The sequence below is a fragment of the Rhinoraja longicauda genome, chromosome 16, assembly GCF_053455715.1.
Source record: "Rhinoraja longicauda isolate Sanriku21f chromosome 16, sRhiLon1.1, whole genome shotgun sequence".
Taxonomy (NCBI): Eukaryota; Metazoa; Chordata; class Chondrichthyes; order Rajiformes; family Arhynchobatidae; genus Rhinoraja; species Rhinoraja longicauda.
In genome coordinates, this window is record NC_135968.1 from 33032115 (window position 1) to 33044790 (window position 12676).

Genomic DNA, 12676 nt, shown 5'->3' on the forward strand with positions numbered 1-12676 from the left:
CGTTTCAGGTCGAGAACCTTCTTCAGACTGGTTTGGGATAAAGGAAACAAGAGAAATGGACACTGATGGAGAGGGATAAAGAACAATGAATAAATCACAGAGGGGGAGCAGCGAGAGAGGATGTTGCAGAACTTTTGTCGAAGAGAGGAGGAGAACTTTTTCAAAGTAGACAATGTACATGATCCCATCACACAATAACAAGGATTAAACGAGTACTCCCTGGGATCCAAGCTGATACCTACCCCTCAAACAACTGCTGAAAACAGGTGATCACTGGAATACCCCATGTTAGAGTTTTGCGGCACACATATCACCTGCTACATTTCTTTCACTGACATTACGACACCATGGCAGAAAGTATGTAATTTGCTTTTCAGGCATTTTGATGAATCTGTGATCAATTTGATCAATTTCCCTCCTGGGATAAATAAAGTTCTATCGTATCGTATCGTATTGCGTGAAAAGTCTTGCAAATGTGTTGTTATTCTTTCTTGAAAGCTTAACTCCCATCCCTGTGGTCAGCCAGCACACCTTTATTGGGGCAACACGATGGCCTCAATGTTGAAGCCCAGCTCTGTTCCGACAGTACAAAGTCCTTTATGTCTGGAACAACTCGGGAGAAACCATGACTTATGTTCACACAGTTATGATCAGCATGATCCCAGCCAGTGACAGGTTGGATGATTAAGTAGAATCTTAACATTCCACCCCGAGGCAAACTTTCTGACGCAACTTCATTTGCTGCAAGTGTTAAAAGTGTCCTGACCTTACAGAAACTGAGTTTGGACTTTCTCAATTTGACATGAAGATTATGACTTGCAAAGAATGCAAGATATATACAGTTGCAACACCACAATGTTTATGCTATTACAAAATTCTAAAGATGAAAATCCAAATATGAAAGATTGAGTAAGACTCTTAAGTAATGTGGCTAATATGACCTTATTTGAAGGATATATGCATAAAAAGTAATTCATTGTTACACTGAAGGAATAAAAGGTCATGTGTTTTATTTCTTTTTGCACAAATTCCATACATAGTTTGTAAGTTGAATGCCAGTCTGACAGAAAGGATATTCAAGCAGTGATTTTGAAACTATAATGTCTCTCCAAATAACCACATTTTTTGGTCACAGCAAAGATTCTCAACTAATTTGTGCATATTATTTTTGTCCATTTGCCAAGCAAAAAAAAAAATCATTAGTTCTCTCTTAGAAGCCAAAAATTATTGCATTAAAATTTCTGATGCAGGCCATCAATCTGAAGCATTATGTAGTAGGAAGGAACTGCAGATGCTAGTTTAAACCGAAGATACAAAATGCTGGAGTAACGCAGCAGGACAGGAAACATCTCTGGATAGGGGGAATAGGTGATGTTTCGGGTCGACACCCTTCGTCGACATCCTTCTTCTGAAGAAGGGTCTTAACCTGAAACGTCACCCATTCCTTTTATCCAGAGATGCTGCCTGTCCCACTGAGTTACTCCAGCATTTTGTGTCTATCTTCAGTCTGAAGCATTAGCTCTGTTTCTCACTCCACAGACACCGTCTGACCTGTTGGGAATCTCCAGCATTTAATGTTTTTATTGATGTGATTGCATCAATGTGCTGGGTACAGGACAGACCATCAGGGATGTGTTGGAACCAGGGGTGCAGTGCTGCCGGGGCTCACCCGAGCGCCGCTCCGGCACCTCTGTAAAAAAAAAGCCAAAATAAACAGCGGGGAGTTTTAACTAGCGGGGAATTTAACGCGGCCGCTCTGGCACCAGTGACACCTCCGGCACCTAAAGAATTAGCACTGCAACACTGATTGGAACAGGCCACGAACTTGAAGCCGTTAACTCTCTAGATTGAATTCTAGAGACTATTGCAAGGGATGCGTTATTTCATTGAATTGGCCAGATGTTTCAACATCTGGTTATATAAGAAAGGCTATTCCTATAGTTCTCTAGCAAAAATCTAAGTAAATTTTCCACTTTAGTACTGCCAGAGCAGTTCTGTGGCTTCCGGGACTACACATTCATAAACTGAGCGATGGCAGTCACGATTTTCCATTTATTTGGTTTAATTGAAGCAAATTGTGAGCTGATAATGTCTGATTCCTGGTAGCCGCTTCCCTTGGACGCACACCGCTGTCAAGTGGATAGGAAAGTTCCCCCAAATAAGTCTGCAAAGAATTGTGAGGTGATTCATTGCGGTTGCATGGTTTAAATAGGCCATAGCAAGAAATGACTGCTCCCTCTCTGAATCAAACAGATATATCAGTATTGTGTTTCTGTTTTTCACTGACAATTGTAATTCAAAGTGAAAGTGAATGGAAAATCGCCTGTGGAGATAAATGGCATGAAAATAGTCTTGCGCGGCAGAATCAAACAATTGACAGCAAATTAGTAACTTGCTTTACACTTTGTTCAATTTTCTTTTCCATTATCCTTAAAGGGATAAATGGACTGTCAATTGGTATATCTCATCAAATGCTGCTTCCCAAGGACAATTCCATCCTCATTTTTGACTTCCAATTCTGGTGTTAGATTGATACTCAGATATCTCCAGCTAGGCTACTTCATTGAAATGAACTTACAGGATGCAGATATTGCCACAGATATTGCCACATTTATTGCCCATCCCCAAATGCCCTTGAGAAAGTCATGGCGTACTACTTTCTTCGTCCACCTCAGTCCTTCTGCTGAAGGTACTCCCACCATGCTGGCTGTCGGTAGTGCCAAGGATTATGATCAACCAATAAAGAAGGAAAGCATATATATGTCAGAGCGAAGATGCCATGTGACTTGCAGAATACCCAGAACAGGTGCTGTTGCCTTGCTGGCCATGTCCTTGTTAGGAGAGGTCATGAATTTGGGATGTGTCAGCATACCCTAGGCAAGCAACTGCAATGCATTTTGAAGATGGTGTTCTGTGCAAAGGTAGTTCAATGAAAGTTTAGGGTATTGGACAGTGTGATAAATCAAATGACTGCTTTGTCCTGGATAATGGCAAGCTTCCTAGTGCTGCTGGAGCTGCATTCATCTACACAACCAGTAAATATCCTATCACATTCCTGACCTGTATCTTGCAGGTGCTAAAAACGCTGTGGAGTGTCAGAAGATGTCTCTCATGAATGGGTAATGACTACCTGAGCTGTTCTCTCATGTTTGATGAAAGAATGGATAGACTGGGCTTATATTCACTGGAATTTAGAAGGATGAGAGGGGATCTTATAGAAACATATAAAATTCTTAAGGGATTGGACAGGCTAGATGCAGGAAAAATGTTCCCCATGTTGGGGAGTCCAAAGCCAGGGTTCACAGTTTAAGAATAAGGAGTAAGCTATTTAGATGAGGACATTTTGTTTCACCCAGAGAGTTGTGAATCTGTGGAATTATCTGCCACAGAAGGCAATGGAGGCTAATTCACTGGATGCTTTCAAGAGAGAGTTAGATATAGCTCTTAGGGCTTATGGAATCAAGGGATATGGGGACAAAGCAGGAACGGGGTACTAATTTTGGATGATCAGGCATGATCATATTGAATGGCAGTGCTGGCTCAAAGGGCCAAATGGCCTATTCCTGTACCTAGTTTCTATGTTTCTATGTAATGTTTATCTGGCTGCTGGTCAATGGTGATCCTTCAGGTTGCTGACGCTCATGATTTGTCAATCCTGATTACCATTAAATGTCAAGGTCAGATGTTTAGACCCTTTCTAGTCATTATTAGGCATATGTGATGCAGTAGTCAATTGCCACTTATCAGCCCGTGCATGAATTCCTCCTGGGTCTTGCCACCTGGTGCCATGAATTGCTTCATTTTCTGAAGAGCTAAATCTGGAATTGAAATATTGTACAAAATTCCCACTTCAGACCTTACAATGGAAGGAAAATGATAGTTGAAACAATAGAGGACAGGGGAATGGGAAATATGAATCTGAGAGGTAACTTTTTCATGCAAAGGGTGGTAGGTGTATGGAACGAGCTGCCTGAGGAGATAGTTGAGGCATGTACTATTGCAAAGTTTAAGAAGCATTTAGACAGGTACGTGGATAGGACAGGTTTAGGGGGCCAAACACAAGCAGGAGGGACTAGTGTAGATGTGACATGTTGGCCAGTGTGGGCAAGTAGGGCCAAAGGGCCATATTTCCACTCTGTAAGACTCTATGAGAAGACATTAGTGCCTGAGAAACACCACTGAGGAATGCCTACTGTGAAGTCCTGCAGCTGGGGTGTTTGACCTTCTCTTGCTACATCCACATTCTTTTGTGCAAATTATGACTCTAACCAAGGTTCCCTAATGTTACACTTGTTTAACTTGGCCATTTGCCCCCACGGCTTCTTTACTAGCTATGTCTGGTAATGACAATACATTGGCAATGATGATTTTGCCAGACCAAATAATTCACATTATGTTGTGGACTTGAGGTTCTTGCAGGCAGCCAATGTTTCAGACCAAGTAAAAGGGCAGGTCTCCAACAAGCAGAATAGGCAAGGGTCAGGATTGACAGATTATTGATTAGTACGGGTGTCAGGGATTATGGGGAGAAGGCAAGAAAATGGGATTGAGAGGGAGAGATAGATCAGCCATGATTGAATGGCATAGACTTGATGGGCTGAATGACCTAATTCTGCTCCTATAATTTGAGCTTATGAATTATTTAGGATTTGTGGGCACTTTTACCATCCACCAACCTAAAACAAAGACAGCTATCCTTTTACATGGAGATTGCTCTTTGGCAGTGTTGTGTCATTGGTTGCAGCGCCAAGGACATAGCAAATTAACCATTTACTTGGCTGTTGTTTCTTTCTGCTGGAGATGGGGATGACGAGTCTCTGGTGAGATAGTAGGACTTTGGTTTTCTTTATCTTAATACAGAGTTTAAAAGAGGAAAGCAGTAAGGGCTAAGAAATTCCATAAGTGTCGCAGACCATTCCCAGAAAGGGCAACAAATACTGAGACACAGGCGTACAATGGAGCACATTGGTGTGATTTGTTTTTGGCCTTGACTGAGCAGCGTTTAACAAGTCTGTCGTCTCATGGCATCTGCTGTGGAATTACAAGCAATAACGTTTGTCACTCAAAGAGCAAATAATGTAATTCAACAAGTTACAATAAATGATTATTAACAACAAAGTTCAATTTCGAAGAAGCTTCTGCATGGTGCTTAAGAGGCAGACATGTACCATTATGCATTTGCACCCCAGCCCAAGTTATATTTCACCACTTCTAACAAATACTGCTTGGTTGTTCCCACTAACACTCCAGCACAATGCATCTGAAATTTTAAACTGATTTTTCTGTTATTAGTCTCAAAGACAGAGAGCTGCCAAAGTCAATATTTAGATCATATTTTACGTTAATACCAGTGTCAGATTTCTTGCCAATGCTTCATTTTTTCACAAATTATTGGAAACTAAAACAGAGACTTATGAACAGAAGCTGTCTGGCAAGTCTTTTATGGTCTCAATAGTGAATGAAAGATTACACTTAAAAGACAAACCTGCACCGGGGACTTAAATAACCAAATAATTAATGACGTCCCATTCAAAGAGATGTTTTCTGCTTAATATAGAAAATAAGATCTCTGGCATCATTTTTCAAAAAGGTTTCCAAGCGTATATGAAGAATGACACGACCTCGACTGTAATGACTACAATGCAAATTGTTAACAAGAAGGTACCTTGTTCTTGCTTCAAAAATAAAACAATTATTAAGTCAGTCAAGTCAATTTTATTTGTATAGCACATTTAAACACATCCCACGTTGACCAAAGTGCTATACATCAGTGCAGGTTCTAAAAAAGCACACAAACCTAACAACACATACATAAACAGTTTACAGTTTACAACGCCCCCCTCAGAGGGCCTCAAACGCTAGGGAATAGAAATAGGTTTTGAGCCTGGACTTAAAGTAGCCAATGGAGGGGACAGTTCTGATGGGGAGAGGGATGCTGTTCCACAGTCTAGGTGCTAGGTTTAGATGTAAGACAATCAATTCTTAAATCATTTGCTCAACTGGACATTAACAAGTTGTGATGGTGCTTTCTAATCTAAGAAATATACAAGGATGTCTAGAGTAATGATGTTCCCATATTGTGGAAACTAGTTAGTGAGTAGGTTAAGCTTTGCCTTCATTCTAGTGCCTATCTTCTTCATGTGGTTATGAAGTTGACCGTCACACTGTGATGGGTCAGATTGTGCCCATGTCATTTGAATGATGCTCGAGGGGCAATATTCCAGACAATAGGGGCAATGTTCCTATTGCCAAGATACAATACTGATAGCCTTGTGCTATAGTAGTCATACAACATGGAAACAGGCCCTTTGACCCAACTTGTCCATGCCAACCATGTTGCCTACTGGAGCTAATTCCATTTGCCTGTGTTTGACGCATATTGATCCAAACTTTTTCTATCCATATACTAAATGACTAAATATCTTTTAAACATTGTAACTGTATGCACTTCTACTATTTTCCTCTGGCAGTTTGTTCCATATACCCACCACACTCTGTGAAAAAGTTGTCCTTTAGGTCCCCTTTAAATGCTTCCCCTTCCATGGGGCAAAAGGCAGTGACCATTCACCTTATCTATGTCCTCACAATTTTACATCTCTCTATAAGACCACCCCTCAGCCTCCTATGCTCCTAGGAAAAGAAAACAGTCTCTCTTTATAACTCAAGCCCTCTGAGCACATAACCCTGAGGGACACCAGTGTTGAGGGTCAGAATGCAGGAAATATTATGACCAATTCTAACTGGCTGAGGTCAGCAAGTCAGCAAGTCCAGAAGCCAGTTGCAGATGGAGGTGCCGAAGCCAAGGTCCAGAGGTTTCGGGATGAGTATTCAGTATTTCGGCATTTAAGGCTGACCTGTAGTCACTGAATAATAATGATAACACCCCAACATAGATATTCTTATTGTCAAGGTGATCCAGATCTAAAAGTTATGCGAAAGAGATGGTGTCCAAATGATAGACCTATGGTGGATCTATTTTTCCTGTATGAAATTACAAGGGGCCTAGATTGTCTGGGAATCTGGCACAGATTATGGTATTACCAATCTTCCAAATCACTTAATTGTGCTCAATGTTAGAGATACCAGGTGATAGCCACTGAGACAGGTCGCTCCTTTACATGGGGACTGGAATGACGATCGGTGCCTTGCAGCAGATGGGGACAATAGACCGTTCAAGTGAGAGGATGAAGAGGTCGGCAAAGGCTGTGGCTGGTTGATTGGTAGAAGATTCCAGGACCCATCGAGGGACTCCATCCAGGCTGGCTATTTTCCAAGAGTTCACCCGAATAAAAGTAGGTCTGACTTCTGTCACTGAGATATATGAGAGAGAGCCATTTAGGGATGGTGGGACATGCATAGGTGTCTGTTTAAAATGGACGTGAAAAGCATTGAGCTCATCTGGTAGAGATGCCAGAGATCGCTACTGCTTTCAGCTTGTAGTCCATGATGGTAACTCTGTACTTGTGCCTCTAAGTCTCTCTCTAGAACAAGCCCCAGGGCCCTGCTATTTGCTGTGTGTCCTGCCCTGGTTTAACATACCAAGATTCAGCACTCCACATTTTTCCGTTGAATTCGATCTGCCAATCCTCGGCCCACTTTCCCAGTTGATCAAGATCATTTTGCAACCGTAGATAACCTTCTTCACTGTTCACTGTACCACCAATTTAGGTGTCATGCACAAATTTACCAAATATGCTGGCTCCATTCTCTGAAACTATTCATTTAAGGCACTTAGGCCTGGATTTGGTGAACTCTTTGTTGCTGAATGTGGCTCATTGTCAAAGCAAGTCATGTTCAACTATCCAAATGTAACCCTTTTAAACTAGTACTTTTAAACTTTTAATCTGCCAATCAGGGTCTTTTCCTCTCTATCCTCTCCTATAATTTTGGAAAACCTTTTCTATATTTACCTTTTATAGCTAAAAAGACAATTTGTTTTCTTTGTGACTGTGCCTATCTTCCAATGTTATTTCAATGAATCTCATGGTCTTTTTGTAACAGAGTGCTTGGAATGTTCTCCCATTGTGGTCTAACACTTGGCCCCAGCTGATTTGGCATCACTATCTTGTCTCTACGTTAAATGTTAATTTATCCATGATTCATTGTATATTTCGTAAAACAGGTTACTGCCTCTGCTAAAATAGTGTTGATTAATCCCAAATTAACTCATTGGTTAGCAAGTGTACTGTGAAGTGATTTCATTGTCAGGCTGCAAAGCACCAAAGCACACATTCAAAGGGGCATTTCTTCAGGATTGTTTAGCAGCTTTGAAGCGCCATGATGAAGCCTCACCAATTGGGAGCAGAGGCATGGCGGGAGGCAGGTGGGGCTAGATGTGAGGCCAGGTGAGCGGCGAAGCCAGGCCAGGTGAGCGGCGAGGCCAGGCCAGGTGAGCGGCGAGGCCAGGCCAGGCGAGTGGCGAGGCGAGTGGCGAGGCGGGGCCAGGAATGCGAGCGGCGGGGCGGGGCGAGGCGAGCGACGGGGCAGGGCGAGCGGCGAGGCGAGTGACAGGGTGGGGCAAGTGACGGGGCGGGGCAAGGCGTGGGGCAGAGCGAGGCTAGCGACGGTGTGAGGGGCAGGGCAAGCGGCAAGGCATGTGTTTTGCGGAAAAATGAGAGGCGTAATCGGAATGGCGGAAATGAAATAAGAAAGCGGAAACTTTCCACCAAATTCGGAAGGGTTGGGAGGTCTGCTATCTTAAGAATGAAGGTTACAGGACAATGGAAGTAGGAGGCTTTCCATACAGCAAATAGTTCACAGGGCCCAAACCTATAGTTCATGATTAGGTCACTAGCCATTCTAGTTTAATTCTCCTGTTGCTGTTAAATTTGTAAGTTTGTAGATCGAACATCCACAGTTTCCCCTCCTTTGTTACAATGTCGCAGTGCAATTAGAGTCCTCAGCATTGTAATGAATATGCTCAACCAATATAAATGGAGTGAAGAACTATTCATGCAATCCGTTAAGTAAAATTATTTTTGAACTCAATATGAAGATAAAATAATGGATTAATCACATGCACTTAAATCATACTGCAATCCAATAAAAATAATCCATTTCATATTGATTCTCTGATTTATTGCTTATTTAGCACTTGATAAGACTGAAAAGATATTCCCTCCCCTACTCCGAAATCTCGATAACCTTGCTGCAGTTTAGTTTAGTTTAGAGATACAGCAAGGAAACAGGCCCTACGGCCCACCGAGTCCACACCGACCAGCGATCCCCGCACACCGACATCATCCTACACACACCATCGACAATTTACATTTATACTAAGCCAATTAACCTACAAACCTGTACATCTTTGGAGTGTGGGAGGAAATCGAAGATCTCGGAGAAAACCCACGGGATCACGAGGAGAACGTACAAACTCTGTACAGACAGTACCTGCAAGTTGGGATCGAGCCCGGGTGTCCGGCGGTGCAAGTGTTTGTAAGGCAGCAACTTTACCGCTGTGCCACCTTGCCGCCCTATTATGTACATTAATGTTCGTTTTAAGCACGTACCTGGATATTGAGTCTGCCTCTGTGAGCACCCAAACCATAACGCTGGACAGTGGATGCATGAAGCTGAAAATCATCCACACGCAAGGCCTCCAGGCCCAGTGGAGGGCATTCTGTTAAAGAACAGAGAAATGTAATTCAAAGCTGTGACATATCAAAGCACGGTGTTCTCCTGCTATTTATTGCTTCTGACAATTTGAAATATCAATGAGTTCATATTGGCATAGAGTCACACAGCATGGAAACAGGCCATTTGGTCTAACTTGCCTAAACATATCCCATCAAAATGTGTGAAAAGATTTTGGAATGGCCTGAAAGATGAAGTAAACCTTTCTAGAGCAATCAGAAGCAGGCAAAAAGTCAGCAAAAAAATACTCTAGAATATTCTATACGTTACCTGACGTTACCTGACTATTTAAGCATATACTGTTGCTGGTGTCTTTCCCACTGGTAGTTTGAGTCACCATTAAACTAAACGGAGGAGAATTTGCTATACCGAATCTAACCAGGTGGCACCACCAGCTGTGGCTGCCTCGCCAACAGTCTGTCCGTCCTTCTTTTTGTTAATTTAAGTACGTGTTAAAAAGTATGTTTTAGTGTTCCTTGGTTTGTTTTATGTGGGGGGTGGGGGGGGGGAGAGTTGGGGGAAACGTTTTTCAATCTATTGTCTCGATAGAGATGTGATTTTTTTCCGTATCATATCTCTGTCCCCACTGCGGCCTAACATCGTGGAGTTGGCGGCCTTTCCTGGAGACCGACCCGACGCTCCAAGCCGCGGGGGTCTGCAGGACTTTAACATCGCGGAGCTCGTGATCCCTTTGCCGAGGATCATGGCTCCAACCGCGGGACCTGTGGACTTTAACATCGTGAAGCCCCCGGTCTCTGGTAAGAAGAGGCCGACGCGGGAGTTTCCATCACCCCGACGGGGCCTTCGGTCGCCCCGACTGTGGATGGTTTGACTGCCCCGACCGTGGGAGAACAAGAGGAAGACGATTGAACTTTATTGCCTTCCATCACAGTGAGGAAGGTGGAATCCACTGTGATGGATGTTTATCTTAACTTTTATGTGGGTGTGTGTCTTGTTGCTTTTCACTTAGAATGGTAACTCAAATTTCACTGTACCTTAATTGGTACATGTGACAATAAAATGACCTTGAAACCCCAAGCAAGTTGTTTTTAGCAGAAGCATGTACCGCACAGCTCCACACCTAATGCTAGTGAGAGGTTTACCCCCTCTATGGTCGGTATGGACAGAGCGGGACAAATGGCCTCCCTTTGTGTTGTAAATATTCCACGATTTTACTTTTCTGCAGACATACGTTTGCTGAAAAATGTTAATTATGCCTTTCAGGGAAGATACTGTGGATTTATAATTTGGATTTGTGTGATTTGTAATCTAGGATCTATACTGATATACCCCATGTCTGTTTGTGACCCAAACCAGCTCCACAGATACAAAAACAAATTCCTATACCAACCACACCATTATTGCAATGGAAACCCAAGGAACAGCAGATGCTGGAATCTTGAGTAAAACACAGTGCTGTCGTAACTCAGTGGGTCAGAGTCAGAAGAAGGGTTTGCTTTGCGCATGTAAACTATCAACAGAATAAGCTTACATCAGCTAATCTACCTTAGACCCTTTAACACGTTACTACTTAAAGCCCCTGCCATGAATATTTCAGTTCCCCAGTTGAACTCTATTTTTTCTTAACACAGATATGTAAACATTTGATGACATACACAATAAAGGACTTGAACCCATCTCCAGTTTCTCATAGATAATGACATGAGTTGTTGCACGTCCCAAAAGTTCATGCTGGATGCAGTCAACCCATATAACACACAAATCATAATTTCAACTTAAATTTGCAATGGAAAAGAAAATCTGCTGGGATGTAACATATATTGTTACAATATAATGTTATTTAACAACTGTACTTAATTTAAGTAACATAAATCGGATCCAAGTGATGTCTATTGCTATATTTTGAATAAAATATGAATAGGCTTCCAGATAAATCTCATGGATTTAATAAATGTGCAGGAGGATTGCATCTGAAACACAGCATTTTCTGTCATTACAATGTAATATACTGTCTGCCAGGCATGCAAAGACAAGAAGAGGTCACATCCAGTGATGAATATGGCTGGATTATACGGTAACTGTCTCATATCAAGTATGAACATTTGATCATATCACACTACAAAAGGCAGCAAAGTTGAACGAAAGGATTTACTGTCTTTCAAAAATTGCCATAGCTTCTCACAGTGTGATGGAATATCAGTCATATGGAGAAATAAATTATACCAATAGATATTGAAGGAAAGGATTCGTTTTTTTAATGCTTCTGTGTGAAACTGAGAAATGGCACTTTCAATAAAAAGTGAAATATGCATCATTATTAATCTTTAATAGAGATAGAAGATCTGACACAAAACATAGTGTTTGTTATCTTAGTATTACCTATAACTGAATCTAAGTGGAATCCTCTCCTTACAGTATTTGATAGGTCATTCTGGTCATTGAACACCCTGGTTATCATTTGGTGCACTTCATATAATTGAGGGAAACATTGGGAAGTGCATCAGCCAAGAAATATTATCAGAATTTTCAACTGTTAGGTATCATGGAAGTTATTCATTTTACATTAACAGAAAACATAACTGTATGACAATCAAACATGCAATAAAGTCATCTTGTTATAGAGTAACACAGCACAGAAACAGACCCTTCAGCCCAACCCATTGATGCCGACCAATGTGACACATCTAAGCTAGTCCTTTTTTACCACATTTGACCCACATCCCTCTTCCTATCCATGTACCCGTCCAAGTATCTTTCAAATGCTGTTTAGTTTAGAGATACAGCGCAGAAACAGGCCCTTCGGCCCACCAGGTCCGTACCGACCAGCGATCCCCGCATATCAACACTATCCTACACATACTAGAGATCATTTTTAAATTCACCAAGCCAATTTATGTACATAACTGTACGTCTTTGGAGTGTGGGAGGAAACCAACGAGCTCAGAGAAAACCCATGCAGGTCATCGGGGAGAATGTACAAACTTTGTACAGACAGCACCCGTAGTCAGGATCGAAACCGGGTCTCTGGCACTGCAAGCGCTGTAAGGCAGCAACTCTACTGCTGCGCCACCGTGGCTGTTAG

The 12676-nt window shown here is 42.0% G+C and overlaps 1 protein-coding gene across 1 annotated transcript in view; it reads right to left on the reverse strand.

Moving 5' to 3' along the window:
* Window positions 1-12676, reverse strand: part of cpxm2 (carboxypeptidase X (M14 family), member 2) — a 133742-nt gene that overhangs the window by 85248 nt on the left and 35818 nt on the right. Inside the window, exon 3 of the mRNA XM_078413571.1 lies at window positions 9510-9619. Coding sequence (XP_078269697.1) covers window positions 9510-9619 — 110 coding nt within the window. The remainder of the gene's footprint in view (window positions 1-9509; window positions 9620-12676) is intronic.